The sequence below is a fragment of the Amorphotheca resinae genome (genome assembly GCF_003019875.1).
Source record: "Amorphotheca resinae ATCC 22711 unplaced genomic scaffold M430scaffold_1, whole genome shotgun sequence".
NCBI lineage: Eukaryota > Fungi > Ascomycota > Leotiomycetes > Helotiales > Amorphothecaceae > Amorphotheca > Amorphotheca resinae.
The window spans coordinates 1131637-1158956 of NW_020194471.1; the positions used below are offsets into that span (position 1 = coordinate 1131637).

Below are 27320 nucleotides of genomic sequence, written 5' to 3' on the forward strand. Positions count from 1 at the left end.
CAGCTTGAACAAACCATCTTTCGTGTCGGACGGGATTCCACTCTCGGAGTCCACGGGTAGCAGGTCACGCGACCAGAATCAACGAGGAACATGGCAGCAGCAAATGGAGCAGCGGCAGCAGCGCCAAGAGCTGGGGAAGAGACCCCGTTATTGGCAGAGCATACTACTGCGGGAAGCGATGCAGATGCTTCAAGTTCTGAGACATTATTGTCGGACCCGAGGGGAGGGCGTGACGAGGAGCAACAGGTGGATCGGAATCAAGCCAATCAGCAGGTTGGGAGGACGAGAGGATTGCTGATCATTTTGAGTTTGTGGGGGTTGATCTTCTTGCAGGGTAAGTCATTAAGATCCTTGGTTCTGTTCTGTTTTGCTTCATTCTTCTATTTTTGGATGTATATTTTGGTATGATTTGAAGAGCGGGGATGGCGGAACTACTTCTAAAAGTGTAGTGCTTTTAGGAGAGTATCTTAGTTACTTTGTGCTGATAGAGGAGTAATGCAGCATCGAACATGTCTGGGATCACTACGACGCAATCGAAAATTGCAGAAGACTTGGACGCTTTTGTATACGCAAGCTGGTTCTCTTCTGCATATCTTGTGAGTTGAATTGATGCCCGCATGCATCACGTGCTATTTGTTGATGTGGACATAGATTGCAATGTCTAGTTTCTCTCCCATATGTGCTCGATTAGCTCAGATCTTCTCCCCACGAAATTGCATATTATTTGCTTCCACCCTTTTCTCCATTGGCGGAATTGTCACTTCTCGAGCCAGAACTCTGAGTGTCTTCCTCCTGGGCCGAGCCATAAGTGGAACCGGTGGTGCTGGCATAATGACCATCTCCTTTATTCTGGTTCTAGAGCTGTCTGGTAAGAAGAGGAGAGGCTTGTTCATTGGATTGCTTAATACAGGATTTACAACTGGAGTTGCCTTGGGAGCAGTCGTTGCTGGTGCTTTGTTGCCTATAAGGGGCTGGGTACGTCTTGGTCTCTCAAGATATGGATCGTGCACTATGCTAACAGCTTCGAAGAGATTTTTGTTCTGGATCCAATGCCCACTAGCATTGGTGGCGGGCGTTGGGATATTTTTCAGCATTCCAAAGTCATTTACTTCAGGGAAACATAGCAACGCCGAAGGTTCAATAAGGGCTAAACTTGCTAAAATAGATTATCTCGGGGCGTTTACTCTGGTGCGTTTCCTTCTCAAGCTTTTGGGTTATCTGGAAGCTGATTGATCTGCAGATGGCAACTCTTGTGTCTTTCCTCTACGGTCTCTCCTCGCCGAAGATCCTCTGGCAGCCACTCGTCGTCTCGCTTGTCTTCCTCTTGGTCTTCATTTTCACGGAAGTCTATGTAGCATCCGAACCCATCATCCCAGTCACAGTTCTTAAATCCCGCGGCGCGCTCCTTTCTTGCGTGGCGCAGCTGGGAATCATGGTTGCTAGGTGGATGGTGCTCTTCTATACACCTGTGTACGCAATAGCAATTCGTGGCTGGTCACCTGCTTCAGCCGGTTCAATCTTGATCCCCACGAACCTTGGGTTCGCCACTGGTGGCCTACTAGTTGGCTGGTTGCATATAAAGCGAGCTGGGAGCTTTTGGCTGTATGAACCCTCCCCTACCTCTAATTGCTCCCTAATGGCCGACGAATATATATACTAACATTGCCGCAATAGAGCTTCCGTGATCGCGTACTCCCTCTTTGTTTGTACGCTACTCCTCATCTCCCAGATCTCCAACCCTTCAACTCTGCCTGCGTTTTACTTCCTCGCTGTCTTCATCAATGGGTGCTGCACGGGAGCAGCTTTGAATTATACGCTCGCTCATCTACTACACCAAACACCTCCCTCAACGCATTTCATCTCCATCTCTCTTCTGGCCACGTTTCGTGGCTTTGCCGGTTCGTTCGGCTCTGCTATTGGCGGAGGCTTGTTCGTGAGATTGTTGAAGAGTGGGTTAGAGGAGGGCTTTGAACAGCACGGCGGCTTGGAAGGTAGAGAAGAGTTAGTGAGGAGATTGCTTGGGAGCCCGGCGTTGGTGAAGACCTTGACCGGGATTGAGAAAGTGGTAGCCGTGAAAAGCTATGTGGGAAGTTTGAAGGGCGTGCTATTAGCCGGGGCCATATTGGCACTGGCGATGGTTTTCATCCAGGCGGGCACGGGGTGGAAAGGCGGGGTTGAAAAGGAGGAGACCGAGGAGCGCGTCGTGGGTAATGGACTTGGGGCAGAGAACGAGGAGTGGGAGGAAGGGATGGAGCAAGGTGTTTGAATATTTGTGGATGTATGAACCAGGCTGGCTAGATGGATTTGTAGATTGGATGCTGGCAACTAGATTAATAGACTTGTAGTTCTTCGCACCGAAGATGGTGGAGTCTGATTAGGGCGCAGAGACTTTTGCATATCTCACTCGAGGGGAAACGGAGCTTTGACGGAAGCATGGTCATAGACCCAAGCATCATCATGTGCACTTCTTGCACCGAATCAACCGCTACAATATGCATCTCTCCATGTTGCCTTGTCTTGTGAATCGTATTGTGCCCCTCGAGACCCTCAGATGACCTTGCCGCAGCTCGTGTCTCCTGCTTCTTTCACGCAGACTGCCGAGCTCTGTCCCTCTTTGGGTTCCACAAGGTGATTCGCATGATTCTCATGACCTGGACAGATGAGAAGGAATACAGCACGGTCGGCCGGGAGACAGGGGGATCTGAAGAATGTGGGGGATGTGCAGTAGGGGTAAAGGGGACTTGTAGTTATATGGTTGTTGGGCCCCTGACTCAGCCCTGACTGATCCCTCCTCGGATTGGCTGCCGCTAAGCCATTCTGAATTTTCTCGCGCGTTTCACGACACTCCCTTGGCAGCTTGGCCGGGCATTTTCAGCCGCTCGGGTTTTTTAGATCTGAATCCACCGTCGTTGGTTCTCCTTTTTGATGGGTCTTGCCTCGGGGATCCCCTCACTTTCGGCCTGATCGGGTAAGCCTTATGAGGTCAGAGTCAGGAGGGGGGTGGCGGGCAAACGTACCCCCAGGAACCGTCTTCGGGGCAACGATGACGCCGTTTCACTGTTTTCCTTTTTCACGTACAACTACCTAGGTATCCCCTCCCCTCACCTCCAGCATCTGTTTGTTCACGATGCTTTGTTCTTTCTGAATCCTTCTCTCAGTATCTGCCTCCAAGGTTCTCTCTCTCCCTTTACAGAGGGGGCTCCTTTTATCCTCTCCTTCCCCTTGAACCCCTTCTTCATCTTCGCCTGCCTACTCTCAAAAGAAGTCATTCCTTCTTAAAGTCCAATTCCTTCAAGAGCAACCTCTCTTTCAGAAGTTCCAACTCTGAGCACTCTATCAACTTGACCTCCACGATGCTCCTCTCTCTCTCCCTCCTTACCTTTGGCCTCTGCGCCTCTGCAGCAGTCGTCCCCCGCCAGACAACACCATGCTCCTTCTCCATGACCGCTGTCGGTCCTCCCAACGGCACCATCGTGGAAGACACGATCGGCGAGAATCGCATCGGCGGCACCTATCCCCAAGGCGTCTACACCATCTCTGCTCACAATTTGACCGATTCACTGGGTCACAAGTGTCTCATCTACCCCTCAACTTCTCAATTCCAATGCACTCAGGGCACAAATGGAGCGTCGAACTTCTCCCTCGCCGATGATGGATCGCTGTTGTTTGACGGGAAAGCACAGTGGTGGGCTTGCCCTGCTACAGGCCCGGGCAACGATGGAAGTTTTAACATCTTCGCTGATACGAAGGCTGATACTACGGGTTGTCAAGCCGTTACTTTGAAGACGTATGTACACAAGCTCCGAATCCGACAAGATACAGCTCCTAACCTCAATTCCACAGTGGCGGATTCTCCTGCGCAGCTCTTGGGTCAAGTACAAGCACAAGCGCAACTGCAACCAGCAGCTCAAGTCCCGCTCCCTCGAGCACCACCACCTCTTCAGTCTCATGCCCAACGGACATCTCCTCAGGGACCTTCCAATTCCCGCATTTGATTATCCCCACCTCCCCCAAAGCGCCCAACCACACCTTCGGCAACACCTACCAAGCCAGCATCTCCCCTATTAACACGACGCTCTTCAACTTCGACATTCCCTCCACCGCGCCCTACGCAGTCGGCTCCAGCTGCGCGCTGCTCTTTCTCTTCCCCTACGCATCCTCGCTCGCACCGTCCGCTGGGAAGTACTATTTCTCGGGCGTGGAAGAAGAGGAGGGCGAGCACGGCGGACTGGATTTCGCGCTCCTGCAAGGCATCGCAACGTCAGCGACGACGTACGCAACGACACCCGGCGTGGCGCAGGATTATGGCAAGACGGAGATTTTGCCGGGCAATAATTATACGGTGGCGGTGTTTCCCTGTCAGAGCGGGAAGACGGTCACGTATTCGGCGAGCAGCGTAGGGAATGTGGAGTTGGATTATTTCCAAAATAGTGCGCCGAGCCCAATTGGGTTGTATGTGGTACCATGTGCGTGATGAGGGAAGGTCTGGGTTGGGATATGATGGGATGGGATTTGGACGGGGAAAGGAGGCTTTCCATTTGGCCAAAATGGACATTTGGGCGTTGGGGCTTCTTGCATGCGAAAAACATCATTTTGCTGCCTACGATACATAGAAGATAAACGTAGTAGTGATGCAAGGTGTAAATAAACTAATTGCGATGGCAATTTCATAACGCCTATTACAACGCCTGTTGTAGCGTCTCTTATATACGTGGGTTTTGGCCAAATGGAACACCGTAGCCGACGATTACCTTACTTTAGAGATATCAGACATACAGAATCCGCCTCGTTTTGGGTTAAGGATTGATTCACTCCAACTCAGACACAGGACCCTAGAGAGTGCTAGAGACTGCAACAACCCGAGAGCTGGGAGACGACTGCGAGAAGGCAAAAGGGAGTCCGCAACTAGTCCGCAAGCCAGCGGGGCTACTTCATCTCAACAACCTCAACCGACTGTTACCCAAGGAAGTTAAATTATGGGTGGCATCTGTCATAACCACAAGGCATTTCAGAAACTGGCAAGCTGGGAAGATGTGAGCGAGAGTGACGTTTTAAAATCAGACGGAAGAGCTGCCACGCAGCACCTCTTCCAGGGTTCTGAGGCTCTTGTATTTCTGGAGGAGAGTATAACGGAGGTTCAAGTAGAGATGAACCCGAAGGAAGTGGTCTGACTACGCGCCCAGCGCCGACTATGAACGAAGAACACCCTTTATCAGCATCGTACTTACTACATGGCGGCTCATCTTTCTTGAAGCAGAGCGACCGCTGACATGATCCTGGCACTGCAAAAGACGTTTTGCGCGGAATAGCAATTTGTACAGCAGCGTAAGCAAGCTTAATATAGTCATCAACTAATTCACGATTCTCTAGACGCAAAAATGAAGCTATTCCCAAATCATTAGTCATCAAGCTCAAAGTCCACTACGGCAACCTTTAGCGATACCCCACGTTCGCCCACCTCCACACCCAAACGGCGCACGTCACCTTGGACCATAACAACCTCTCGGACAAAATCCCCCCCCCCCCTCCTCTAAGATGTCCTCCAGCGAAAGCGACGATGACCACGACAGCGATGGGAGCATCTCCGCCGGGGGCGCACCAGAAGCCTCCACCACACCGCGCAAACGCGGGCGTCCTCAGCTCACGCCGCTCGACGCGTACAAGGACCTCATCATCAAGCTGTTCTCGGAGGAGGACGTGCCGGTGATCGACATCGCGCGGCGGCTGAACGTCGAGCACGGGCTGGACATCAGCGTGCGGACGATCTCGCGGCGGCTCACGGCGTGGGAGGTGCCGCGCAAGAAGCAGCGGGCGCCGCCGTCGCAGGAGCTGCGCGACCGCATCGTCTTCTACTACAACAAGAACCTGAACGATGAGCAGATGGCGCGGGCGCTGCACGACGACGGCTTCGAGATCAAGGTGCGCAAGCTGGCGCGGCTGAGGCAGAAACTGGGCCTGCGCAGACGCTCGAGATTCCCCGAGTACAGGGAGTTTTCTGACGAGGGGGACGAGGCGCCGGCGGGGTCAGAAGGAGGAGCTCCCAAAGCGCCCACGCCCAAGAAGAAGAGGAAGAAGGCAGCTGCGAATGCGGCGTTGATACCCAAGGTTACGGCGTTCGTGGAGAAGTACATGAGCAAGTATGATGGGTCTCATGATTTCAATCACATCAAGAGAGTGGTAGGGCTCGCACACCTCATCTACAAGGAAATCAACTCGCAGAGGGAAGCAGACCCGACGCATGGAGGAGGAGAGGAGTTAGACCTACACGTAATTACGCTCGCAGCCCTTCTGCACGACGTCGGGGACAAGAAATATCTCGAGCCGGGCCAGGACGGCAACACGCTCGTCCTCGCGACGCTGCTGGGGTTCGGCGCCCCGGAAGACCTGGCTGTGAAGGTGCAGCGGATTGTGCTGGGCGTCTCGTACTCCTCGGAGGTCAAGGACCCAGCGCAGGTGACGGCCATGATCCTCAAATACCCGGAGCTGGCGGTCGTGCAAGATGCGGATCGGCTGGATGCCATCGGGGCCGTTGGGATCGGCCGGACGTTCACGTTTGGCGGGGCCAAGGGCGCGAGGAACATGGGCGAGACGATCGAGCATTTCGAGGAGAAGCTGGAGAAGCTCGAGGCGATGATGAAGACGGCGCCGGGAAGGAGGTTGGCGCGGGAGCGGACCGAGAGGCTGAAGACGTTCAAGGGCTGGTGGGAGGAGGAGCAGAGAGAGGCCGAGGGATTGCTGCGCAGGAATTGAGAACTGCTGGGCTGCTGGAGGAGTTACTCAATTCATCTAACCTACCTTACCTACCTACCTTTTCTTACTTCCTGTCAATGGTTAAGGTACATGCACCTGTACATGATGAGTACATATACGCATCAAACCTTCATAAAGGAAACAAACCGTCCCTCCTCCCTCCAAGCTCTCCTCGAATCTTCTTCCCTTATCCTCATTCCACATCCCACCACGCCAATACGGTCACGCATCACGATCTCGCGCGCTTTCCCCAGGAAAACGGATTTTACACGCACGTGAACCCTTTCCTTGCTAAAGGAGCGGAGGGAAGGATAGGTATGGATTTATAGGTATAGGTATAGGATTCATTTGGACAGGAAGGAGATGAAAGAAGCAAGCAAGGAACACGTCTGTTGATTCTCAGCGCCCTCTCCCACTATTCCGCTCACGCTCTCTGCGATCCAGTTTCTCATTTCAAAGCGCCAGCCATCTATTATCTATCGTCTTTCCAAAATCTAAGATATCAGTATACGGACAGCGGAACTTCTATTAAAAGAAAGGTCGTACAACACACAAGAAACCCCTCCTCCGGTCCCCTTCTGGTCTCGCGACCATTCTAAAGCATAATCTAAAATATGAAATCTCGATACCTGCCCAGCGCAGGCGCCTTGCTCCCCGAAAATTCATGATGCAGGCCGTCCAGCGCCGCTAGGTGCTCTGCGAACTTCAGCCCCCTCTCGTTCTGCGCCACAATGCGCTTCCAATCCCACTCGTCGCCGGACGACGCTGGGGCGGCATCGGCATCAGCATCTGCGCCAGCTTCGACGATCTCGGGGGTTGAGTCGCCGCTGTTACCGTTCATGGTAGCCCAGCCGCCGGGCCGCTCGGGCAGCATGCCGGACGCAGCGAGGAGGACTTCCGGGTGGACTGTGAGGCGACCCAGCTTGACAACGTACTTGGAGACGGCGCTCGCGAAGATGTTCTTCTCGTCGACGTCCTCCTCCTCCGGGGCGGCCTTACCGTCGCCCTTGACATCGTAAGGCTTGGAGCCGAACCAGCTGCCGTCGGTGAGGATGTAGGAGCGCGGGCGCACGGTGCCCTTCTTCACGAAATGGGTGACGACGTACAGCCACTTGCGGTCCCAGCACAGCATGCGCGTCCACATCTCGAAGGGCTCGTAGATGCCAATCTCGCGCTTGAAGCTGCACTGCACGCCGCCGAGCATGATGCCCCAGCGGCCGAGGACGGGATTGCCCTGGGCGTCGAGGACGAGCTTCTCCTGGGCGTTGTGGTGGAGGCGCGCGATGCCCGGCTGCAGGAGGCAGCACACGAGGTGCGACCGCGTCACGTCCAGGTCCGAGAAGTACGTCGAGTTGGACTTGTGGAAGTTGTAGTCGCATTCGGAGAGCGGCGAGCGCGAGCTGGTGATGACGGGGAGGAAGAGCGTCGAGGGCGCGAGCTCCGGCGGGATGATGCGTTTGCAGAAGACGCAGTGCCGGAGGATGGCATTGAAGACTCGGTACTGTTTGATTTCACACTTAGTATAGATGTATGCGTATGGCTTTGGAGGAGGGGTATCGGAGCAGGGGGAGCTACTACTCACATGCCATGCAAAAGGCACATTCTTGAGATTCGCGACCACGACCAAGAGCGCCGCGATGCGTGAGTAACTCCCAGGGCCAGTGAAGGTGCTGGTAAGAAGAGCACGGAGGTTGATCCGTGAGGAGCCCGCGGCCACGACGAGGGCTGTGGTGAAGGCGATAGATTTCAAGGGGAGGCGGGTAGCGGAAGCCATCTTGAAGACATCAAACGAACGAGATGAGAGAGAGCGCGCAGAAGGAACAGAGGTTCAAGAGAGACCAAAAAGATACTTAACAAAATAGACGTTGAGAATACGAAGAAACCGCGGAAGGAGAAAAAGAGAGAATCGCAGGACTTCAATCGTTGAGGCGGGTCAGCCCTTCACAGGCTTTCAGCTTACGCCGTGGTGAGGACTGTAGTCTTGCACGGAGTAAAGATCTTCTTCTTTCGAGCCGAGGCATCGGAGTTTTCAAGCACCGACCTGCTTATTCATCCGTACATGTGAAGGAGGTCGTTTTTGAGGGCATTCGCAGTTCTCGAAGGGAGAACACACCACCATCGTCGACTGCTTTTCGACTTGAGGTCGGTGTGGATTCTGTTCGGTGTGCAAGTGAGGTTGCTGTCGTGCTTCGCATCAATCACGATTGGATGCGGAATTGCCGAGATCGAGCAAGTTTTTTTTTTGTCACTCGACGGGTTGACGGCTTGACAACTTGACAAGTCGACAACTCTTGTGAGCCAACAGCGTTGTGCTAGATGGATACAACGTTGTATAAGGAATGGGATGATACCAAGGGCCTCGGGATAGGAATTCTAACTTGGGGTATGACCACGTCCACGGGATGAGCGACAGCATTGGCGTATATGTACAAGACATGTACAGTAAGGGAGTAGTATATGTACAGATCACCCAGGTTGTATTTCAATTTATTTTTATTTATTTATTTTATTTTTTCATTCATTTATTTGCTTTTTCCCCAAAAGAAGACTTCTTCTTCATCTGTTATTATTTGATTACTATTCTTCAAGATGATGATGATGATGAACGGGGGAACGCGAAATCTCTTCCTGCATTGCATATCATCCCACCCCCCAGCCCATCTCGTGGCTCATCAACACCACATACATAGGTACATAACATCCAATAGCCGAAAAGCCGGGACAACAACAATCTCTCATTCAAACCCTTCCTCCAGCAGCAGCAGTAGGGTAACATGCAATGCAGTGAGTGGTAGTCGGACGATCCTCCAGATCAGATGCATACATACATACATCGTGCCGCCCTGCGCCTCTCGGACATTTTTCCTCTCAGCTATCGAGATCTACGTCCCGTGGCACGGGGAGGCGGGAATGCGTTTTTGTTTTGTTTTATTCACCGGTTTTCTTCTTTTCCCTACGGACGGTGTGTACAGAGAGGAGCACAGCTGCTTGCATCGATGGAGCCAATTATATTTAATTACCTCCTGTTCTACAGTTCCTTTATCTCTGTATGTATGTACATGATAGCATAGCATTACCAGCCGCTTCTACAGAGCAGAGCATTACCGGGGACGGTTCAAGGGAAATCTAATCACATACATAGAGAACCGGAAACCAGGAAAAAGCAGGAGAACACACATACATACATACATGCCATGACCTGCAGGTCTCTCCCTACGAGGTCTCAAACCCTTTCCAACATGTTGAAGAAACATGCAATGCAGCCACAGTAAGTAAGTAGGTAACATAGGTACATATCTTACATACCTTACCTTACCTACCTTGTCCTACATATATCCAACAAATGCAAATACGAAGCAGGCAAGTGACGCAATAATAACATGCTCTATTAGATAGATTATAACTTGTTACATGAAGTTGCCGGTTTTGAGATGGGTTTTATATGATAGAATACATACAGTCCAGCACACAATCTCTCCCAAGTCCAAGGTCCAGGTCCCTCCCAAGCCTCCCTCCCTCATCCCCAATCCAATCCCTCAAGACACCCTCCTCCTTCTTCATAAACCTCCCCTCCCAACCACTCACTCACTCCGCCATGCACACCTCCGTAATCCATCCCCTGTCCCCTCATAATCATCAACCACCCATCCACCCATCTCATTATATCACATCTCACACAACACACAATCTCTCGCTACCATATACTCTACACAGTAACCTGCATGACCCCCCCTCCCCTTCTCAGTCCGTGCGCGCGGAACGGGACATGTCAGATCCCCGAGTGTTGATCTGCGATCGAGTCTATTATCTATCATATCTTCTTTCTACACAGTAGTTCCCTTCCCCCCCTCCTCCAATCCCCTGTCTATATATCTTACCTTAGAACCATAACAATAATAACACCTTATCTAATCCACATTTCTCTTATAATTTATTTATCAGGTATGGTATTTCTAAGCGATAGGATAAGGCAAGGCAAGGTAAGGATTAAACCAAACCAAACCAAGCTAAAGTACCTACCTACCATACTTCAAATCCCGAACTTTCATAAGGTAATGGATCCCCGCTGTCCGCTGAGCCGCGACGGACGGGGGCGGGACGAGTAGTAAGAAGCCGCCGCTCGCTATCTTTAGCTTTGGTTTTTTTGGTGGTGGTTGGCCTATACTACCTATACTATATGTAGGCTTTATGCTTGCTTGCTTACTATATGTATGAAATGGCATGGAATATGCTTGTTAGGAAGGACTGGGGAGCTACTGTGTTTAGTATCTACACCGGAGCTTTTTTTCTTCTTTTTGATGAGGGCGGGGCGGGGAAGGATGAGAAGAGTAAGAGGGGCCCTGGCTCGGCTGAAATATTCTTGCTCTTAGGTGCTTGAGTTAGACACTTTTTCGCGAAAGTTACAATCTGCTTTGTTGTTAAGCTTTGTATTATTGTATTGTTACAGAGATAGGGCGGATGGATTTGGATGGATGGATGCGACTGGACTTGCAGATTCGCAAGTACCGAGGGAACATGGCACCAGATATCCATCCATCCTTCCATCCAGCCTTCTATCTATCTATCTATCATTTATCTACTTTATCTATACTAGCTAAACAAGCTAGGCACCAGACCAGACCAAGACCAGACCATGCCAAAACATGACAAGACGCGGCGAGAAATGTCAATGGCTCGAGGAACATGCCAGACCCCTGAACACCTGAATACTAGACACAAGCCACCAACAAACTAGGAACTAAGAGTGTAAATGCCACACCGTTGGATATATGTAGGTCAAATATGAGAGCGGGAAAATAAAAAAAGAGATAAAAAAAATAAGAGTAACAATTCATGTGCTGTGTTTGTCTGCCAGCGCGCCCAATGAGGAGAAGGCGGGGTGATGGACCCCGCGTGTAGTGTGTGGTCTTGTGATGTGTTGGTGCTTGCTGGCTTCGTTTGCTTTGCGACTCGGATGCTAAGATATGCTGCTGACGATGCTGACGATGATAAACGATATGGTGATATGATGATGATGACGATAACGACGATGATGATAATGCAGCGCTCCAAATCTCATCCATTGTAAAGACACGTAACGTAGATGACGGGGGAATCAATCCTGCAAAAGATCTAAAGATCCGCGCCACCGCTAAAAGATGCTGATAACATGAGCCGCCCATCCTGCCAGCTCCCCGGCCTCCCATGCAGTATATACGTTTTGCTGGTTCAATAAACACACAAAAGAAGTCGCTGCCGCCCGATACCACCCGCAAATATACTCGGTGCCTCAGTACTCATCATACACGCGCCACGGGGCTTCTGTCTCTCGCATGAGCTGATCAAGTCATCCTGACGTCCCCGCTGGAGCTGCTTCGGATACTCGAGCTGAAACTCGAATTCACGCTGTAGTGGTGCGCCACGTCTTTGTCGTCTAGCATTCCCATGATTCGTCCTGTGTGGTGTAGGATCTTGTAGTCGATGAAGAGAGCTGACGAACGGTGCGCGTGTAGCCAGAGGAAAGACAGCGTTTTCTTGAGGAGGGTCTGAAGCAGCTGTGGGTCCACAAATTGTTTTAGGATAGGGTCTAGATAAGCTGCTTGGAGAGTCAAGACGTTGCCCCATTGCCTGTATCATGTCAATAACACGCAACCAATAAACGAATCTTAATAACATACGCATGTGCTGTTCCCCAGATATTCGTGACGATCAATCTCTTGTGTCCCGGATCACCTAGGCCATAGAAAGCCGTCGTGCTCTTGATAAGAGACTTGATACCCATCTCTGCATATTGGAGAATCTTCGGGTCGATCTCTCTCATGTCTGCCTTGAGCGTGGGAACCGAGACCCCGCTCTTGAAATCCTTGGAGATCTGTTGGCCTCGGAATTTCGAGTTTGCGGCTGAATGCTCGAGTATCTTCAACACGAAATCTCTGTAGGTGATGACCCGAGCACCGTAGAACTTGGCCCGTAGCCGTGCTCCGAGGATATCCGTTGCTGGCGGATCGTCCTCCTCCCACCTCATATTAGGTGCCACGATGTCGATCTGGCTAAGGCTTCCTTCACACGCTTCGATAGTGGCAAAGTAATTTGGCTTGTCGCCTTGGGAGTCTATCCTAAGGTTAGCAACAAGTCGGTTTCCTTTCAAGAGGCGCCAACCTTCGGGATTATAAAACATATTATGCAAAGTGTTGAGGTGTTTCCGCAGATACAGCTGAGCCGTGTAGCTCTCTAAGATTAACGAATCAAGGCCGTCAATATCCCTTGCTGCTTGCAAATTTGGGTGTGGCATCCCGTCTTCGAGCGTTAGGATACCAGAGTGTGGGCAAGGTAACTCGGCAACAATATCACTGTAAGACGTCAGCTTATGATCTACAAACTCCTCTATGCGACACAGACCTCTCAAGCTGCAGACACGTCCAAAATGCAAAGACTATAGGATTGTCCCTGTGTGGGATCACTTCGTTGTTCTTCTTTAATTTCTGTAGCCGCTCGAGTTTCCTGTATCATTTAGCTTCGTCAAATATTAGGAGTTAGGAGTACTTACGGTCTCAAGATGACCTGGAGCCCCCGGCATGCGTTGTAGATATAAGTGTGACTTTCCAAGACTCGCCCGAGCTGACCGTGGTATAGACCAGCAAGGATGTTTGCGTGAACATGCTGGAGGCTGTTTCCTCCTAGCTGATTTCCAATGATGTCCGTTGCTAGTGCAAAATATGAGAGGCCTGGCAGGAGATCCAGATTTCTGGCCTTGGGGTTGGCCCTCTTCGGGAAGAAAGGCGGGCCTTCTAATGACGTCCTCCGGCTGCGAGAATGCGCTCCTCCCTCTTGTGGTGATGGCAATCCCGTGGGGGTAGACATCGTAGGGGAACTCTGAACGGGATGCCCGTTGCGCATATGGGGTGAAGCCCACGTTTGGTCATCATTTTGGTCAGGGTAAATGTCCGGAATCTTCTTGGTATGCTCACAGATCTCTCCTAGAGCCATGACCAACAACACAAGAGCCGTACTGATTGATCGGAATGGATGTCCAGGCTTATGATCCCATATGCTTTGGCTTGGAACCTCCGAACCCTCCGCCGTGCTAGCGGGAGATCTCTTCCGCTTCCGTCCAGGACTCTCTGGAGCTCGACTCCCTCCGCCTACGAAGCTGGCAGATGGACCACGCGTATTTGAACCATGACCAGTTAAATTCTCGACCTGCCTTGGCCTCGCATGACTTGTCGGAATCGATTTCAGGAAGGCTTCGACCAGCGCGTTGAGGCGCCGCGGTATCAGGATAGGATGCATGTTGTTGATGTTCCGGTTATAGCTATCCACGTATCTCAACACCGTTTCCCGCCTCAGATCCGGCATTCCTTCCGTATCGATCACGTTTCCTCTTTGGATAGGAGGGCTATTGTCATCTCCAGGAGGAGTCAAACCCCCTATCTGGCCCCATTCTTCCCCCGCGGGTGATGAAATATCCGAATTGGTATCACTTGGGGTGCTTTCAGCACCGTAATCAGCTTGAGGATCCTTCTCATAACCTGGGGGTCGGTCCAGTCCCTCCCCCCTTCCAAAAAGCCTCAGGACCCCACGTTTCTCTTCTTGAATCATGGGATATTTCTCGTTCTTGATCTTTTCCGACGCAATCACGCCGCTAGCTAATTGAGCGATTGGTCCTACAAGAAGTAACCTTGCAGCCCCCGTCGTGTGGTTCACGGGGATCGAAGGTTTTCCTGGGGGCACTGGATCCCCCGCTTCATCATCTTCTTCTTCTTCTCCTTCCTCTCCTTCGATTCTCTCGAGACTCCTTTGCTGGCTAGGGGTAGATGGATATATCGGCTCAGTCTTGAAACCCTGGGATACGGACCCCACTGACGTCCGGGGATACTGTAACGCTTGGGCATTGTCACGAAGCCCCTCCTGGAGATTCGCCTCCGCACCTGGGACGCTGGATACCAATACCCTCTCGAAAAGATCTACTTTCCCAGAGAGGCTGTTCATTGTGCCCACGAGCTTCTCCGCCAAACCGTTGAACGCGCTCTCCATCCTCAGCACGGTATCTAAGATATCGGCTTGAGCTTTGTCAATCCTACTCTGGGTTAGTATCGCGTAGCTAAGGCCTCCGAAAAGAGAGGAGAGAGTTTATAGAAGAGATATAGCCACATATAACATACTGTTTGGGGGGCGGATCTCGGTAGACACAAGCCACGCCCTTCTCTTTACAGCTGCCACAGGCAGGCCTCCCTTCATCACATTTTGCCTTCAGCGTCCGGCAACTGTCACACGCCTGGGCTGCCCTCTGCGCCTTCCTCTTCACCGAATTGGCAGCGGCGGCCGCAGACGACGGGTACGCGAGGGAGGGATATGGATCTCGGGGGGGCGCAAGCCCGTGGGCATACTGGTTGTAGGGGGTCTCGCTGCCGGGCATCGGACTCTGCTGAAGGGGATATGGCTGTCGAAAGGCAGTCGGGCCCTGCGCGGGGGGATCGAAGTGAGGAGGATGATGGAACCGGTCTGGGTGCGGCGCGCTCACGCCGTGGTCGGGACCGGTCCCTGTCGAGGGAGGACGGTACTGTGGGGTGGGTGGCTCATCTGACGGATCTCTCTTGACCATTGTATCTCGGGGCCCGGTGGCGTATTGGGGAGGAGGAGGAGGAGGTTGCGAGGCAGGATGGTATCCATGCGAAGGGCCAGAGCCGGGTCTGCGTGGATCGGGATCGTACTGCGCATGCTCTGAGTGTCGTCGACGGTCATCTAAGGGGTGCGGCTGCGGCTCAGGTCTGGAGAAGGGCGGGCCATGCTGATATGGGACGGTAGGAGGAGGGAGTTGAGGGAGTTCACGCGACTGCTGGGGCGTCCATGATCCTATGCGCGGACGTTTCTGGTCAGGCAGGCCATTGTCCATCATTGTATACACAAGACAAGACAAGACAAAGACACTCAAGCGGGCACAGCAGTAGTAGAGGCCATGGACGGCAGTCGAGCGCGGCGGCTTCTTACAGGCTCAGAGCTAACACAGCTTGGTGGGAGATCATCTGTGCTGGAACTCTGGTAGGTGGGACAGACTGACGTGTAACAGCGAGCGGGTTGGTGGGCGTCCGGACCGGGCGAGGGACGAGCCAGCGAGGGTTAGAGGATTAGGATGCTTGGGACGCTTTCCAGAGCAAAGGTAAGGTAGGAGAGGCCGGAAGCCCTATCGAGGGAGCGTGAGGCGCGAGGCGGGAGGCGGAGGCGGGAATCGTGAGTGAGGCGCTCGGAGATGTTGGGCCAAGGGTTCGAGGGCCAAAAAGACGAGGGCAACACGACGACCTGACACCGATCGTTCGTGACGGAGTGAGCGTAGTGAGCGTAGCGGGCCGTAGTCAGTAGTAGTCAGTATTGCTCCGGGTGGAGACTTTTTCCTGAGGCTTTTTTGGCTTTATTATTTTTTTTTAATTTTTTCTTTATTTTCTATTATTTTCCTCAGACCTCTCTGGGTCGTGGGAAAGAAAGCTAGGCGGGTCCCCACTCTGGGCTTGCTTGGGCGTGGTCTCGGGTCACTCGTGAGTCCTGGGTCTTGGGGGGGAGGGGGGGGGCCGGTGATCTGCGAGCGAGGGTATTCTTTGGGAGCCGGGCAGCACTGGCTGGCATTGGCCGATGTGGCTGCAAATGCGCTGCAGCCCGTCTGTGCCTGTTCTGTCGCTATTCTGACGGTCAGAGGAGCATGGCTATCTGGGCGGAGGAGCGGAGGAGCGGATTATTAGAGGCGTACCTGGCACAGTGCCGTCCCGTACCGTAGGAGATGCTCGGTGCTCCTGGCGACTGGGTCCTTCGGAGCGGTAGGCGGTCGACGGGTGCAGTGGCGGTCCTGTCCTGTCGAGTGGTCGTCGTAGTGGGGAGTACTTAGTACTGTAAGTCGGGTCAAGGTTGGTGGTTAGTACATAGTAGTCGTCCTGTAGCGGCCATGCGACGGACGATTCGCTAGACGGCCGAGGCGGTATGCGGCAGACCTGATCGCTTTGTGGCGGCCGCGCAGCGAAGCAGGGAATAATGGACTGGGGGGGGAGGGGGGTTGGTTTTGGAGAGAGGGAGAGATGGATGAGCGAAGAACAATCAATCAATGATCAAGGGAGGGGAGGGGTACAGCAGAGGCAGAGAAGGAGGAGGGGAAGGGAGGGGGAACACGGGACGGCACGTCTTTGGGCTCTCGAGTAGGCGAGGAGCAGTCAGTAGTAGGGGACGAGAGGCCGCAGGCCGTGGCAGAGAGGATTACTGCAGTACTGGGTTGGTGGTCACTCGTTGAATTGCGTGGATTGTGATATGGCGGTGATGTGGTGATGGTGGTGGTGGTTGGTGGTGATAGTGATGAGATGGGCCGTGGCCGATGTGATACTGTACGGAGCACCGTAGCTGGATCCAGGCACTCTCCTGCCGCTTGGTCGTCACGGGGTCTGCGACTCGGCGGCCGCGTGAGAGAGACGAGGAACGAGAGACGAGAGACGAGAGACGAGAGACGGGGTCTGGCACGGTCCGCCAAGGGTCAGGGCCTCATCATGATGATGATACAGCTGTATCAGATCGTGGATGGCTGATTCGATGATGCCAGATGGTCCAGAAACCCAGGAAGCCCGGGAGGGAGGTTCTCGGTACGCCACAGCCACGCGCCGGCCCTGAACTCTCCTGCTAATTCTTGCCCTCGTTGGTCTATCACGACCAGGCCATTGCACCGTGCCGGAGCCCGTCGTGGGGGCGGCCAAGTCGTAGTCGCAGCTCTCTAGACAGGAAACAGCAGCACGCCCGCGAGCGTATTTCGAGTCGCAGGGCCGGGCGGTTCTTGCGCGGTTCATATTACCTCTTCGGCTCTTAGGCCCTTAGGCTCTTAGGCTCTCAGGCCCGTCCTGCGACGCCATGATGGACCTCAATCTGATACTACTCACCGTGGACAAGACGCGCGCAACAACACAAATACATGCCTCCCACAGTCCCAATCGGGTACTAATTCCCCCCCCCAACAGCGAACATGCCGAGGTATTTCCTTGCACATCCCGCTCCACCCCGCCCCATGCCGCCCCTCCCGACGTCTAGGACTCTAGGGCCCGTACCCGTACCCGGCCTGACGGAGCAATCACAGCACTGCCGAGTCCCGGCACGGCTCTTGCGACTCGAACGCCCTTGGATGCTCTTGGTAAACGCACGATGCCAGTCCTTGCTTGCCTTGCTGCATCGTTGTACAGAACTTTGGAGGAGTCCTCAACTTCCACGTCTTCCACGTCTTCCACGTCCTTCTCTGGTCGTTCTGGCGTCCGTCCCGACTCCCGCTGGGTGCTGGAACCTCCCGCGCGGCGCAGGCCTACAGACGACGTGATGCTAAAGCTCTCTAGTACGGTGCGTCCGGCTATAGCATCCATGATCTATCACTGCCCCGTGAGGACCTGTCCTCCGTGTGTACAGTGGTAGTGAGAAGACTACTTTCCCTCCCCGAGGCGTTAGGGCTGTACAGTTAGAACTACAGTTAGAACCTAGGAGTCGAGAAGGACCCGGCATCCCGGACTAAATCCAGGGAGTTGTATCATCCATAGTAGTATTGTAGTCCGGCAGGACGGTCGCGCTACGCGTAGCAGCGGCACATCATCATCACGTCTCAGTAGTTCGCGCTGATGGCTTGGGACCGCTGGGAATTGGCAACCACCAGGACCTCCCGTACCTGATAAGTTACTACTCCTCTTGGGTAGTCTTGCCATTAGGGAGCAAGTAGTCTGGATCCCGTTGTGGTGGTGATCCCAAGCCCAGCGCCATGTTTACAACTGGAAACCGGGAAACTTACAGCATGTGTGGAGGTCAATGCCGCCTCTGCTGGGACGAACCCATGAAAACCATGCTTGGCGGCTGAGAGAGAGCACGCACTGCCCTCAAGCCTCCAGCACCAAGGAAGACCTGGGAAATAGACGATTCTCGGCCGGGCCGCAGCGGCGAAACACTCGAAGCACGAATCACGAATCACGAAAGGAGCCTCCGTTCACCCCTCCCCCTCGCCCCCTCGCCCCCCGCCAGTCTGGGAGAGCAGCAGCAACGCCAGCAGCAACAGCACGACGTCGTTTCTGCCGCACGATGATTGTGGCAAGAAAGCTTCGTGAGTCATGCCCCGCGCTCCTCTGTCGTCTGTATTGTCTGCGTTGCCTGCAACATGTTTCGATGATGCTGATGATGATGCTGATGCTCGTCAGCGAAATGAAAACCGTCAATCGCGCTGCCCATCACTGTCCCTGCGCTGCGTTTTGCCTCCCTTCCCGTACCTTACTACCGGTAATAGTTCTCTGCTCTGCGTCGTCTCTGTCACAATAATACGCACAGAGGACATCCCAGGAAAGCTCCTGCGTCGCCCGCATCCAATATGGAGGATGTCCAAAGTACCCAAGTACTCCCGTACCTCTCTGCTCCTCCGCCGTGGCTTGCCCCTCTCTCTCCGCCCCTGTTCCGCCCCCCTTTTCCCCCTGCCCCTTTTTCCCCTGACCCTTGCTCAGGCGGAAGAATACTGTAACCACCATATTCTCGAATCTCCCTCCTGATTTGCAGGTCCCGGAATCAGGGAAAAGCAGGGGCGAGGAAAAAAGAAAAGCCCCCAACGCTACCGAATCCAAGGGGATGGGAACTCGCCTCTCTTGTGAGAAACGCACTAAGATGGCTTCGTTGCTCTTCCGAACCTTCCAAACAACCCCTCCCCTCCCCTCCTCCCCCCTGACCCGATGCCTCAAAAGGGTAATACTGTTCTGGGTGTAGTATGGTATTAGTAGTACGGTAACTGTACTCCGTAGGGTGGGGTTTCCTCAGATTAATCTCCACGTGATTTCCTAGTACCTGGCTAAACAGATCAGCGTGGGGATCTGTAAATTGATTTTAATTTATTTCGTTTATTTACGGCGTAGGGCGGTCCTGTTATACCGTATTCTGGAATATGATAGGAGAAAAAACGAAGGGTGCTAGGGCTCTCCTGTATGTCATTCTGCCGCTGTAGAATCTAGATTGCGATTTACCTTCGATACAGTCTTGTGCATGCAGACGCCTTCGAGCCCGTGGCGGGGGGCGCGAGGAATGAGTTGCAGTGAAACCTGCATTGTAACGGGACATGTCAGATTCGTGCATAACAGAAGCACCTGGCACGGGCTGAAAGGGAGGGACGATCACGTGGCGACTAGCGCGTGGGAATCTGGGATTGTTCTTTGGGCAAAGGGGGGGGGGGACTGACGGGCCAAGGGATGTGACTCTGGACGTTGGGATTCTCGGAAGACCACATACATACGGATGATGACGAGCGCGCTACTCCTGAATCCTGCGCATGGGTATAGATCTTCTCGCATTGTTTACTCTGTAGTAGTACGGTATGTACTACGACAGACCGCGTAGCTCCGTAGAAGACTAGAAGTAGTCCTGGTAGTCGGGTGGTGGTGCTACTGTACTGTAGAGTGTATACGGTATAACCATAGATGATAGGGCGTCTTCTGTCATAATACACGGAGTATCCCGCAGCATCATCGCGGCGGTCTGGGATCAAGGGCCTTTGTAGCCTTTGGCTCGAGGCTCCATCGCTCGTAGAGCGAGGGGCGAGGCGAGATCACCGCCCAGTGATAGGATCACAGGCCGTGAGCGCTCCAAGGGACTTCCTTCTTACTTACATACATAGTCCTCTGTCTTGTACAGTAGCAGAACACCTGGCCACGAACGAAACGAAACGTGTCTATCGTCGCATGACCACACACTTGGATTCCTGGCACTGAAAGAACGGTGGGTTTGCAGCAAGCAGCAGCATATCGACCGCTCCTCTCCCACTCGAGGTCTTTCTCCGTCCAGCAACGTCAAAATCCCGGGATTCGCTGATCTATCCCTCAGCCTCGTCATTCCCCGTCGGCGTCGCTATCTTGGGCCATCCGAGCTCGCGCCAGAAGGGGTTTGAAAGATTGGAATCCCCAGACCGTCGGGTGCTGTTCTTGCGGTGAGACTCTCACGGTGAGAGAAGCGCTTCCTTCCATGATGACATGATGGCTCCCGAATCCTCAACGTCTCGGCTCCGAGAGGAAAAGGGCCACTGGATGACACGACTGCTGTCCCCCATGCCGTCTGGCCTAGTGACCCAAGTTATCGGTCCCCAGTCCCAGCTCAGTACGTTGGGCATCACCGTCCAGAGAATGTCGCGAGACTCGAATCTTGATTATTATTCTCGATGCTGAGGGCCAACATTCAAAACGTCCGCCCCCATGACCTCAGTGGATGCCTTACCTTACAACGCAAGGCTTACGGTACGGAATATGTACGTATATACTCCATATTCTGTACTCCGTAGGCTGTACTCCGTAGCCCATAGCAGAGGAGATTATAGGGATCTTCATTCAAAGGCGCCTTCCTCCGCAACAGAGGTACCGTACATGCGGAAAACCGCGTTGCGGAACTGGGAGGTCACTCTGTACGCGAGGTACGACTATACGAGACGATACGCCAGTACGCGCACGTACATGCGGGAAGCTCGCAATGTCGGAGACGAGGTCGGCATTTCGTGGGTAAGGTAAGGGCGTATTACTCCGTGCCGTATCGAGGGTTGGATTGTATCTACTCCGTACTGTAGACTTGGAGTTACGGACGTAAATAATGGAGGACCCTGCTACTGTCTCTATCAGACAGCATCAAGGTCCTAACCGACGAGTCCCTTGTTAAAGTCACGTGAGACCCCAACATCCAGCAGCACCACCAGGTCCACCACGCTCCATCTACCGACCCAAACAATCTTCCGGGATCAACTCTATCCCCAGCTAGCTGGGTTCGGAGTACGGAACTCAATGAAAGCCGGCGCTTTACCCTGTGGGGGACAGATCGAAAGCCATCCATGATCCTGTGCTGCAGCGAATGGGGAGCCAAGGCATGGGTGGCTGACCGCCACATTTCGAGATAATAGAAAGTGATAATTTATGCAGCGCAGCCTTGACGCGTGACCCTGCCGCTGTGGAGATAACTCGGCGGTTGGGGGCCTTTGGGGAGAATACAGTACTACTGTATACTATAGATTGCTATTCCTACTATTAAAATTCAAAACTCAAAGTATAAATGCTATATTCCTCCGTATAGTGCACTGTGCTGCGCAGGTATTTGTAATAGCCATCGCGCCGTTCCTATACAAGAGCAGCTGGCCCGCGCCGGCTGATATGATCTGTCGTATATCTGTCACTGTGGCTGCATCTGCTATGAGAGATCGTGGAGGACTCGAGCTCGTCAGATCTCTGTTCTGTTCTGCAGCTGATTCATGTTTTGGATCTCGCGCGTATAGAACGGTGTAATATTGACAGTATTGGTATTATTGTACGGTGCCATAGGACAGCGGCTGTCGATCAGCAGTCGCGGGCGAAACCCGGGCTCTGCTCTGATTCTGCGATAAGCCTTGACCCCTCCACACGTGCCGCCCGACGTTGATACCTGCGAGCCTTGCAAGGCCGTTGGATTGATTCGCGCTGTGCGCACCGTGCTTTGCTGGTTGAGGCTCGTTCTATTGGAGCATATATATACAGGTCGAGACGTAATGTCTCACGATATTCCGTGGGGGACTTTTGACGTCCATGGGTAATGCTTCCTACCGTGAGCCAGTCATCAATCATGGCACAGGGAAGGGAACAGCATCTCCAACTGCCCCCCCTTCCCCCGTATCCGTACTGTAGAACAGACACGACAGATGCGGTGCAACCCGAGACCGTTGACGATATTAAAGGCGTACATAAGCCTGTCGCACACTCCGAGCATCGTCATGGGACTCGCCTTGATTTGCCCGAGTCTCTGGAGTCCTTGTGAAACGGGCGTTGCGAAGAATGCCAATCAGCGCGTGTTTGTAGCGAGTGCGAGGCTGATGAGATGATAAAATGCCCGAAAAGAGTCAGAAAGGCAAGGTCCCAAGCCCAGTGGCAAAAGAAACAAAAGCCTCACAGGCGCAACGCCATCGAATATCGCCTTAAAGCACGAGAAGATTATGATCCAGCCCAGACCAGTATCTCATCCAATTGGCACTGTTGCTTCGTTGCCGTCGAGAATCCGTCTCTTCTTTGAGGGTCTTTCCTTGCCACGCTCACTGGCTACGCTCGGTGCTCGCGACTGTGACCTCCCAGGAGGTATCTTACTGGGGCCATCAACAATTTCGCCCTCGGTGAAGACAAGATCTCCCGTCTCTCCCAAAACATCACGAGTAGCTTCTTCCATCAATATACCAAGAGCTATCAAGGCTGTCTCGTCCAAGCTGCGCCAGTCTCCAGAACCGCCATCTGTGGTAGCGCGTGAGTAAAAATCAGATGCGTAGCAATGAAGTGCCTTGAGAAGGTCTGAATCAGGGAGATCGGCATTCAATTCTCGTTCGTTCGCAAAGTAGATATCGGTTTCTTCGTATCGCGTAGGCGCATTCCTTTGTCTGAATAGCACAGCTTCCGGAGAAACAGCAGTTGTGGATGTAGAAGTTGTGTCTCGAGTGGATGGGATCACCAAGTCTTTGGGGATGAAGCCTGCTGCTGATATGCGTCCTTGGAGGGTATTAGTGGGAATAAGAAGCAGAAGATTGAAGCTACAGCGCTTACCTGCGACCGCATCGTATACAGTAGCTCTTCTAGAATTCTTCTCTTCATGAACTGATTCATCTTGTAGGGCTTCTGGGTTAAGAAAACTCTTTTGTGAGAAAGCTTTGGACGTCATGGTGAATTGTTATGTAATTCGAAGGCATGACATGCAGTGGATGGTTTTGCGACGCTGGTGGAGCCTCTTTTGGCAAGGCAAACTTCCCGTGTCGCTTCGTTCAGCCTCGACAACCGCGATCTTAACGCACGCGTCGTCAACGACCATCAAACCCTACGAAGCCCCCATACCGTATACAGCAGCAGTTGCTGATACAAATGTATGAATCAGTTGCTCTTTGATCGGTCAACGGGCAACCTCAGCCCTCAGGCTTTTGCGCGGATCCAGACTTCACAGCTCCTTCATGCCATTCAGCCTGCTCCGAGGCTACGCTTCAATGGCGGCGAGAAGGAGGTTGCGCCCGCTACAAGCTCTAGCGGAAGTCTAGATCCTCCAATCAATGATCCGGAGGAGGGGAGGATATGGGCACATCAAGCAGGAGTAAATGCATTATCTATAGATATCGATGGGAGATTGTAGGTGCCCATCATCCATACTTCTGCTGTCTCGCTGACTCCAATAGCCTCGTTTCTGGAGGCGCCGACTCCTCGATAAAGCTCTGGGATCTCGAAGAGAATCAAGGAGTAAGACATACTTTTAGACCTACGGGAACAGTTGCTAGGTAACTCGTCGTTGACTATCCCTTCGTAACATTCTGTTAACGTTGTTAGAACTGCGTCAGCACATAAATTTGGCATCACCCATCTCAGCTTCTATCCCTTCGATTCTGCGGCCTTCTTGTCTTCCTCATACGATCATCACTTGAAGATCTATGCTACCGAAACACTTGCGCTCTCTGCCAATTTCGACCTGAACTCAATTGTCTATACTCATGCCCTTTCCCCAATTGCCAGTCACCTCCTGGTAGCTTGCGCTACCCAACACCCTGCGGTACGCCTCGTAGATTTACGCACCGGCTCCAGTACACACTCGCTGGCAGGTCACCACGGTGCCTTGCTGTCAGTGGCATGGAGTCCCGTACTTGAACACATTTTGGCCAGTGGAGGGATAGATGGCACAGTACGTCTTTGGGATATCCGGAAGAGCTCTGGATCACTAGGCGTCCTTGACATGGAAGACTCAACTGGGATTGCCGGCTTTGACGGTATGGGGAGAGGAGCACGAGGACGAGACAGGGGCAAGGCACATCAAGGGACCGTCAACGGGATTACCTGGACAGACGATGGTTCATACATCATCTCTGCCGGACATGATGAACGTATACGCGTATGGGATGCTGCCTCAGGGGCTAACACACTTGCGAGCTTTGGCCCAACACTCAAGAATGGCCATCTCTCGAATCTACCCCTGGTTGTATCCCCCACCTCACTAACTCCACCCCGCGGCGAAGTGCTTTTCTATCCCAACGAAAAAGAACTCCTCATGTTTGAGCTTCACGAAGGTAAATTGCTGAAGCGTCTGAAAGTTCCGGGCCCTGTCATGCCAACTGTGAGATCGAGAACGGGGGAACGGACCATCAAGAATCGGATTACGGCACTTGCGTGGAGGAGCGCGGTGGATGGCATCTACTCGGCGCACACAGATGGTCAGATAAGAGTATGGGCTCCGAGAACAGCGGATGATGCTATTGCGGATAAAGAAGAGGAAGATGATTTGAAGGGCCGCATTGCTGATGAAGATGAAAGCGGGAAGAGAAAACGCAAGGTATTGGATGATGTATTCAGGGATCTGACCAGGCAGAAAATAAGCTTTGGCTAGTCCTAAGTATTATGGCATTGACTTTATCTGTAAGTATATTAATGAATCTCACGCCCAAAAGGGTGACATGTCTGAGCAAGACCACAAGAATTCCCTTTTCGCCGTTGTGAAGATGCATCAAACCATCTCCTTCTCCTTTCCACTATCAGTCACAGCATGTCTCATAGCTTTTCCATTTTGTCTCTCAATAGTACTCTTCCTTTTCGCCCTCTTCTTCCTATCCACCGCCTCCCTCCACTCCCTCCCCTTCAGGGCCGCAGCGCCCGTCGCCAAACCCGAAGCTACCAAGAAAGCCGCACTGATTGTCGAGAACCAACCGACCCCAATCTTGTCCACAGCCGGCAAGACCGTTGCCGTGCCCAGCGCCGCGAAGAGATATCTGATCATATAATTCCCCGCAATGACCTCCGCGCTATTCCTCTGCATCACATCCAGACAATACGTGTTCAGGCTTGGGAAGCAGAACAGCTGCGCCACGCCCTGCAGAAACATCATGATGACGGGTAGCGGGATGCCGCCGAAGCGCTTCTCGACGGACCAGCCGTAGATCAACATGCAGCCGGGGATGGCGATGCCGAGGAAGGGCACCGCAGAGCGCAGGCGGTCCTCGGGCACGCGCGTCCCGTTGCGTTTCGCTTGCCACTTGATCGTGATGTGGTCGGCGTAGCGCCCGCCGAAGAAGGTCCCCAGTAGATATCCGCAGCCCGGTGCGAGGTAGAAGAGGCCAGACTGGATGGGCGTGGTGAGGTGGAAGCGAGGGTTGAGAACGTAGCGGATAGGGGTCAAGAGCGAGTACATGTTCCAGACGAGAGAGGAAGACGCGAGGGACACCACGATGAGGTTGGGGTATTGGTACAATCGTACCACACGCCAGGGGTTCGTCATGCTCCAGAGCACGGAGACTTTCTTCTTGAAGGGGAGGCCGACCAGGTCGTCGGATTTCTTGCGGTGCGCGGTCTCTGGGAGCAGGAAGAAGGCCCCCACCAGTGCAGCTCCTGCGAGCGCGGTTTGGAGGTAGAAAATGACGCGCCAGGATCGGAAGGTCACGATGATACCACCTAGAAATGGGCCCAGTGCCGGGCCGATCAGAGTTCCGGAGAGAAACCAGCCCATGGCTGTTGCTCGTTCCGTGGGTCTGTATATGTCCCCGATACAGGATGCCCCGATGGTCAGAAAGGAAGTCCCCTCGAAGGCCGTAAGGATACGAAATATGAAGTAGGCGGCCAGATTTGGAGATAAAGCTGTGCCAAGGGAACAGCCCAGGAACAGAAGGGCTGTTAGGAGGCATATCTGGTAAGCTGTCAGTACTAGAGCAAGGGTAAACTGGTGGTGGTACTGCTCGTTGTGGGCCGCCCAACAAGTGTATGGCTCTTGAATTACCTAAGTCAAGCTCGTAGTTCGGGACCTCAAAGCTTAAAACGCCATATCAAGGAAACTCAGTTGACGACGTCTAGAGAATTACAGACGTTCAAGAAGCCACAACTTCTATATGCCATGCCCCAAAGGTCTATGGGAAAGAAAATACTGGGTACTCTTACAATTCGTCTCCCATATACCTGACTCAATGGACCCCAAAAGCAAGGCGAAATTCCCATAAATAACATATAAAGAGCATTGGTCAAATTCATTATCGTTCCAGTGCAATTGAATGTAGCAGCCACTTCGGGGATTGCGGACAGAATTGTGGTGCTTGATATTGGAGCCAAGAAGCTGCAAAAGGAGAGGAGAGCAACGATGATCATCTTCCGTGAAGGCGATAGTCGATCATATACCTCGTCTGGTATCTCAACATACGAGGACGAATGCTGCATTGGAGCATCGTGTGTGTGGGATACGTGAGATGGAATGTGACTCAGGATGGTGGGAGGTTCGTTGATGGTGTGGATTGACTCCGAATCATCTTGTTGATTTGTTCGAGGAGTCTTCTCCGAGAGATCCACTGGGTCTTTTCCATGGTGGTTCTGAGACATGATGGATATGAATTTTCAATTCACCTCTTGGGGGAGTCGATCATCCCTCGTCCAGGTGCATGAAAGGCAACAAACAGCGGATGATATCCCATCAATTCAGTCAATTGCAGGTACAGAGCGTGAGAGGCAAATAATGAAGATATAAGCAAAGAGAGAAAAGAGAGAAAAGAGAGAAAAGAGAAGAGGCACAAAAGACAGAAAGGAAGATAGATGGTTACGCAGGGTATGCGGACCAGTGAGTCGAAT

General features: G+C 52.9%; 12 protein-coding genes across 12 annotated transcripts; 7 read left to right on the top strand and 5 right to left on the bottom strand.

The window, feature by feature from the left end:
- Positions 1–198: 198 nt before the first annotated feature.
- Positions 199–2038, top strand: M430DRAFT_79706 (hypothetical protein; the record flags this gene model as incomplete). Its single annotated transcript, XM_024869586.1, has 6 exons — positions 199–334; positions 502–596; positions 652–975; positions 1030–1188; positions 1241–1602; positions 1675–2038. Coding segments are annotated over 6 exons (1440 nt in total), but the record flags the coding sequence as incomplete, so codon positions are not given.
- A 1049-nt stretch (positions 2039–3087) lies between these two features.
- M430DRAFT_38231 (hypothetical protein) lies at positions 3088–4618 on the top strand. The gene is made up of 2 exons (XM_024867229.1): positions 3088–3787; positions 3844–4618. The coding sequence occupies exons 1-2, from the start codon at positions 3354–3356 to the stop codon at positions 4472–4474; spliced, it is 1065 nt and encodes a 354-aa protein (XP_024724978.1). The 5' UTR covers positions 3088–3353; the 3' UTR covers positions 4475–4618.
- Positions 4619–6078: 1460 nt separating this feature from the next.
- M430DRAFT_76623 (hypothetical protein) lies at positions 6079–6723 on the top strand (the record flags this gene model as incomplete). Its single annotated transcript, XM_024869564.1, has 1 exon — positions 6079–6723. A coding segment is annotated over one exon (645 nt), but the record flags the coding sequence as incomplete, so codon positions are not given.
- Positions 6724–7052: 329 nt separating this feature from the next.
- Positions 7053–8713, bottom strand: M430DRAFT_32182 (hypothetical protein). Its single transcript, XM_024866116.1, has 2 exons — positions 8333–8713; positions 7053–8251 (listed from the first exon to the last, which is right to left on the bottom strand). The coding sequence occupies exons 1-2, from the start codon at positions 8522–8524 to the stop codon at positions 7358–7360; spliced, it is 1086 nt and encodes a 361-aa protein (XP_024724980.1). The 5' UTR covers positions 8525–8713; the 3' UTR covers positions 7053–7357.
- A 275-nt stretch (positions 8714–8988) lies between these two features.
- Positions 8989–9942, top strand: M430DRAFT_154364 (hypothetical protein). The gene has a single exon (XM_024863247.1). The coding sequence runs from the start codon at positions 9340–9342 to the stop codon at positions 9811–9813; it is 474 nt and encodes a 157-aa protein (XP_024724981.1). The 5' UTR covers positions 8989–9339; the 3' UTR covers positions 9814–9942.
- Positions 9943–11164: 1222 nt separating this feature from the next.
- On the top strand, positions 11165–11514 carry M430DRAFT_154392 (hypothetical protein). The gene has a single exon (XM_024863249.1). It carries the CDS (start codon positions 11209–11211, stop codon positions 11395–11397), a length of 189 nt encoding a protein of 62 aa, XP_024724982.1. The 5' UTR covers positions 11165–11208; the 3' UTR covers positions 11398–11514.
- M430DRAFT_32184 (hypothetical protein) lies at positions 11168–11870 on the top strand. Its single transcript, XM_024866117.1, has one exon. It carries the CDS (start codon positions 11633–11635, stop codon positions 11816–11818), a length of 186 nt encoding a protein of 61 aa, XP_024724983.1. The 5' UTR covers positions 11168–11632; the 3' UTR covers positions 11819–11870.
- A 201-nt stretch (positions 11871–12071) lies between these two features.
- On the bottom strand, positions 12072–15625 carry M430DRAFT_23904 (hypothetical protein; the record flags this gene model as incomplete). The annotated part of the gene is made up of 6 exons (XM_024864982.1): positions 12072–12357; positions 12408–12840; positions 12889–13079; positions 13129–13230; positions 13277–14806; positions 14892–15625. 6 exons carry the CDS (start codon positions 15623–15625, stop codon positions 12072–12074), a joined length of 3276 nt encoding a protein of 1091 aa, XP_024724984.1.
- Positions 15626–18741: 3116 nt separating this feature from the next.
- On the bottom strand, positions 18742–19821 carry M430DRAFT_54975 (hypothetical protein; the record flags this gene model as incomplete). Its single annotated transcript, XM_024868507.1, has 4 exons — positions 18742–19228; positions 19371–19458; positions 19552–19577; positions 19728–19821. 4 exons carry the CDS (start codon positions 19819–19821, stop codon positions 18951–18953), a joined length of 486 nt encoding a protein of 161 aa, XP_024724985.1. The 3' UTR covers positions 18742–18950.
- Positions 19822–22525: 2704 nt separating this feature from the next.
- M430DRAFT_154429 (hypothetical protein) lies at positions 22526–23465 on the bottom strand. Its single transcript, XM_024863250.1, has 2 exons — positions 23292–23465; positions 22526–23237 (listed from the first exon to the last, which is right to left on the bottom strand). Exons 1-2 carry the CDS (start codon positions 23404–23406, stop codon positions 22720–22722), a joined length of 633 nt encoding a protein of 210 aa, XP_024724986.1. The 5' UTR covers positions 23407–23465; the 3' UTR covers positions 22526–22719.
- Positions 23466–23500: 35 nt separating this feature from the next.
- Positions 23501–25358, top strand: M430DRAFT_62710 (hypothetical protein). The gene is made up of 3 exons (XM_024869008.1): positions 23501–23861; positions 23909–24007; positions 24057–25358. Exons 1-3 carry the CDS (start codon positions 23608–23610, stop codon positions 25102–25104), a joined length of 1401 nt encoding a protein of 466 aa, XP_024724987.1. The 5' UTR covers positions 23501–23607; the 3' UTR covers positions 25105–25358.
- On the bottom strand, positions 24823–27199 carry M430DRAFT_131026 (hypothetical protein). Its single transcript, XM_024862173.1, has 2 exons — positions 26643–27199; positions 24823–26394 (listed from the first exon to the last, which is right to left on the bottom strand). The coding sequence occupies exons 1-2, from the start codon at positions 27072–27074 to the stop codon at positions 25222–25224; spliced, it is 1605 nt and encodes a 534-aa protein (XP_024724988.1). The 5' UTR covers positions 27075–27199; the 3' UTR covers positions 24823–25221.
- Positions 27200–27320: the final 121 nt, after the last annotated feature.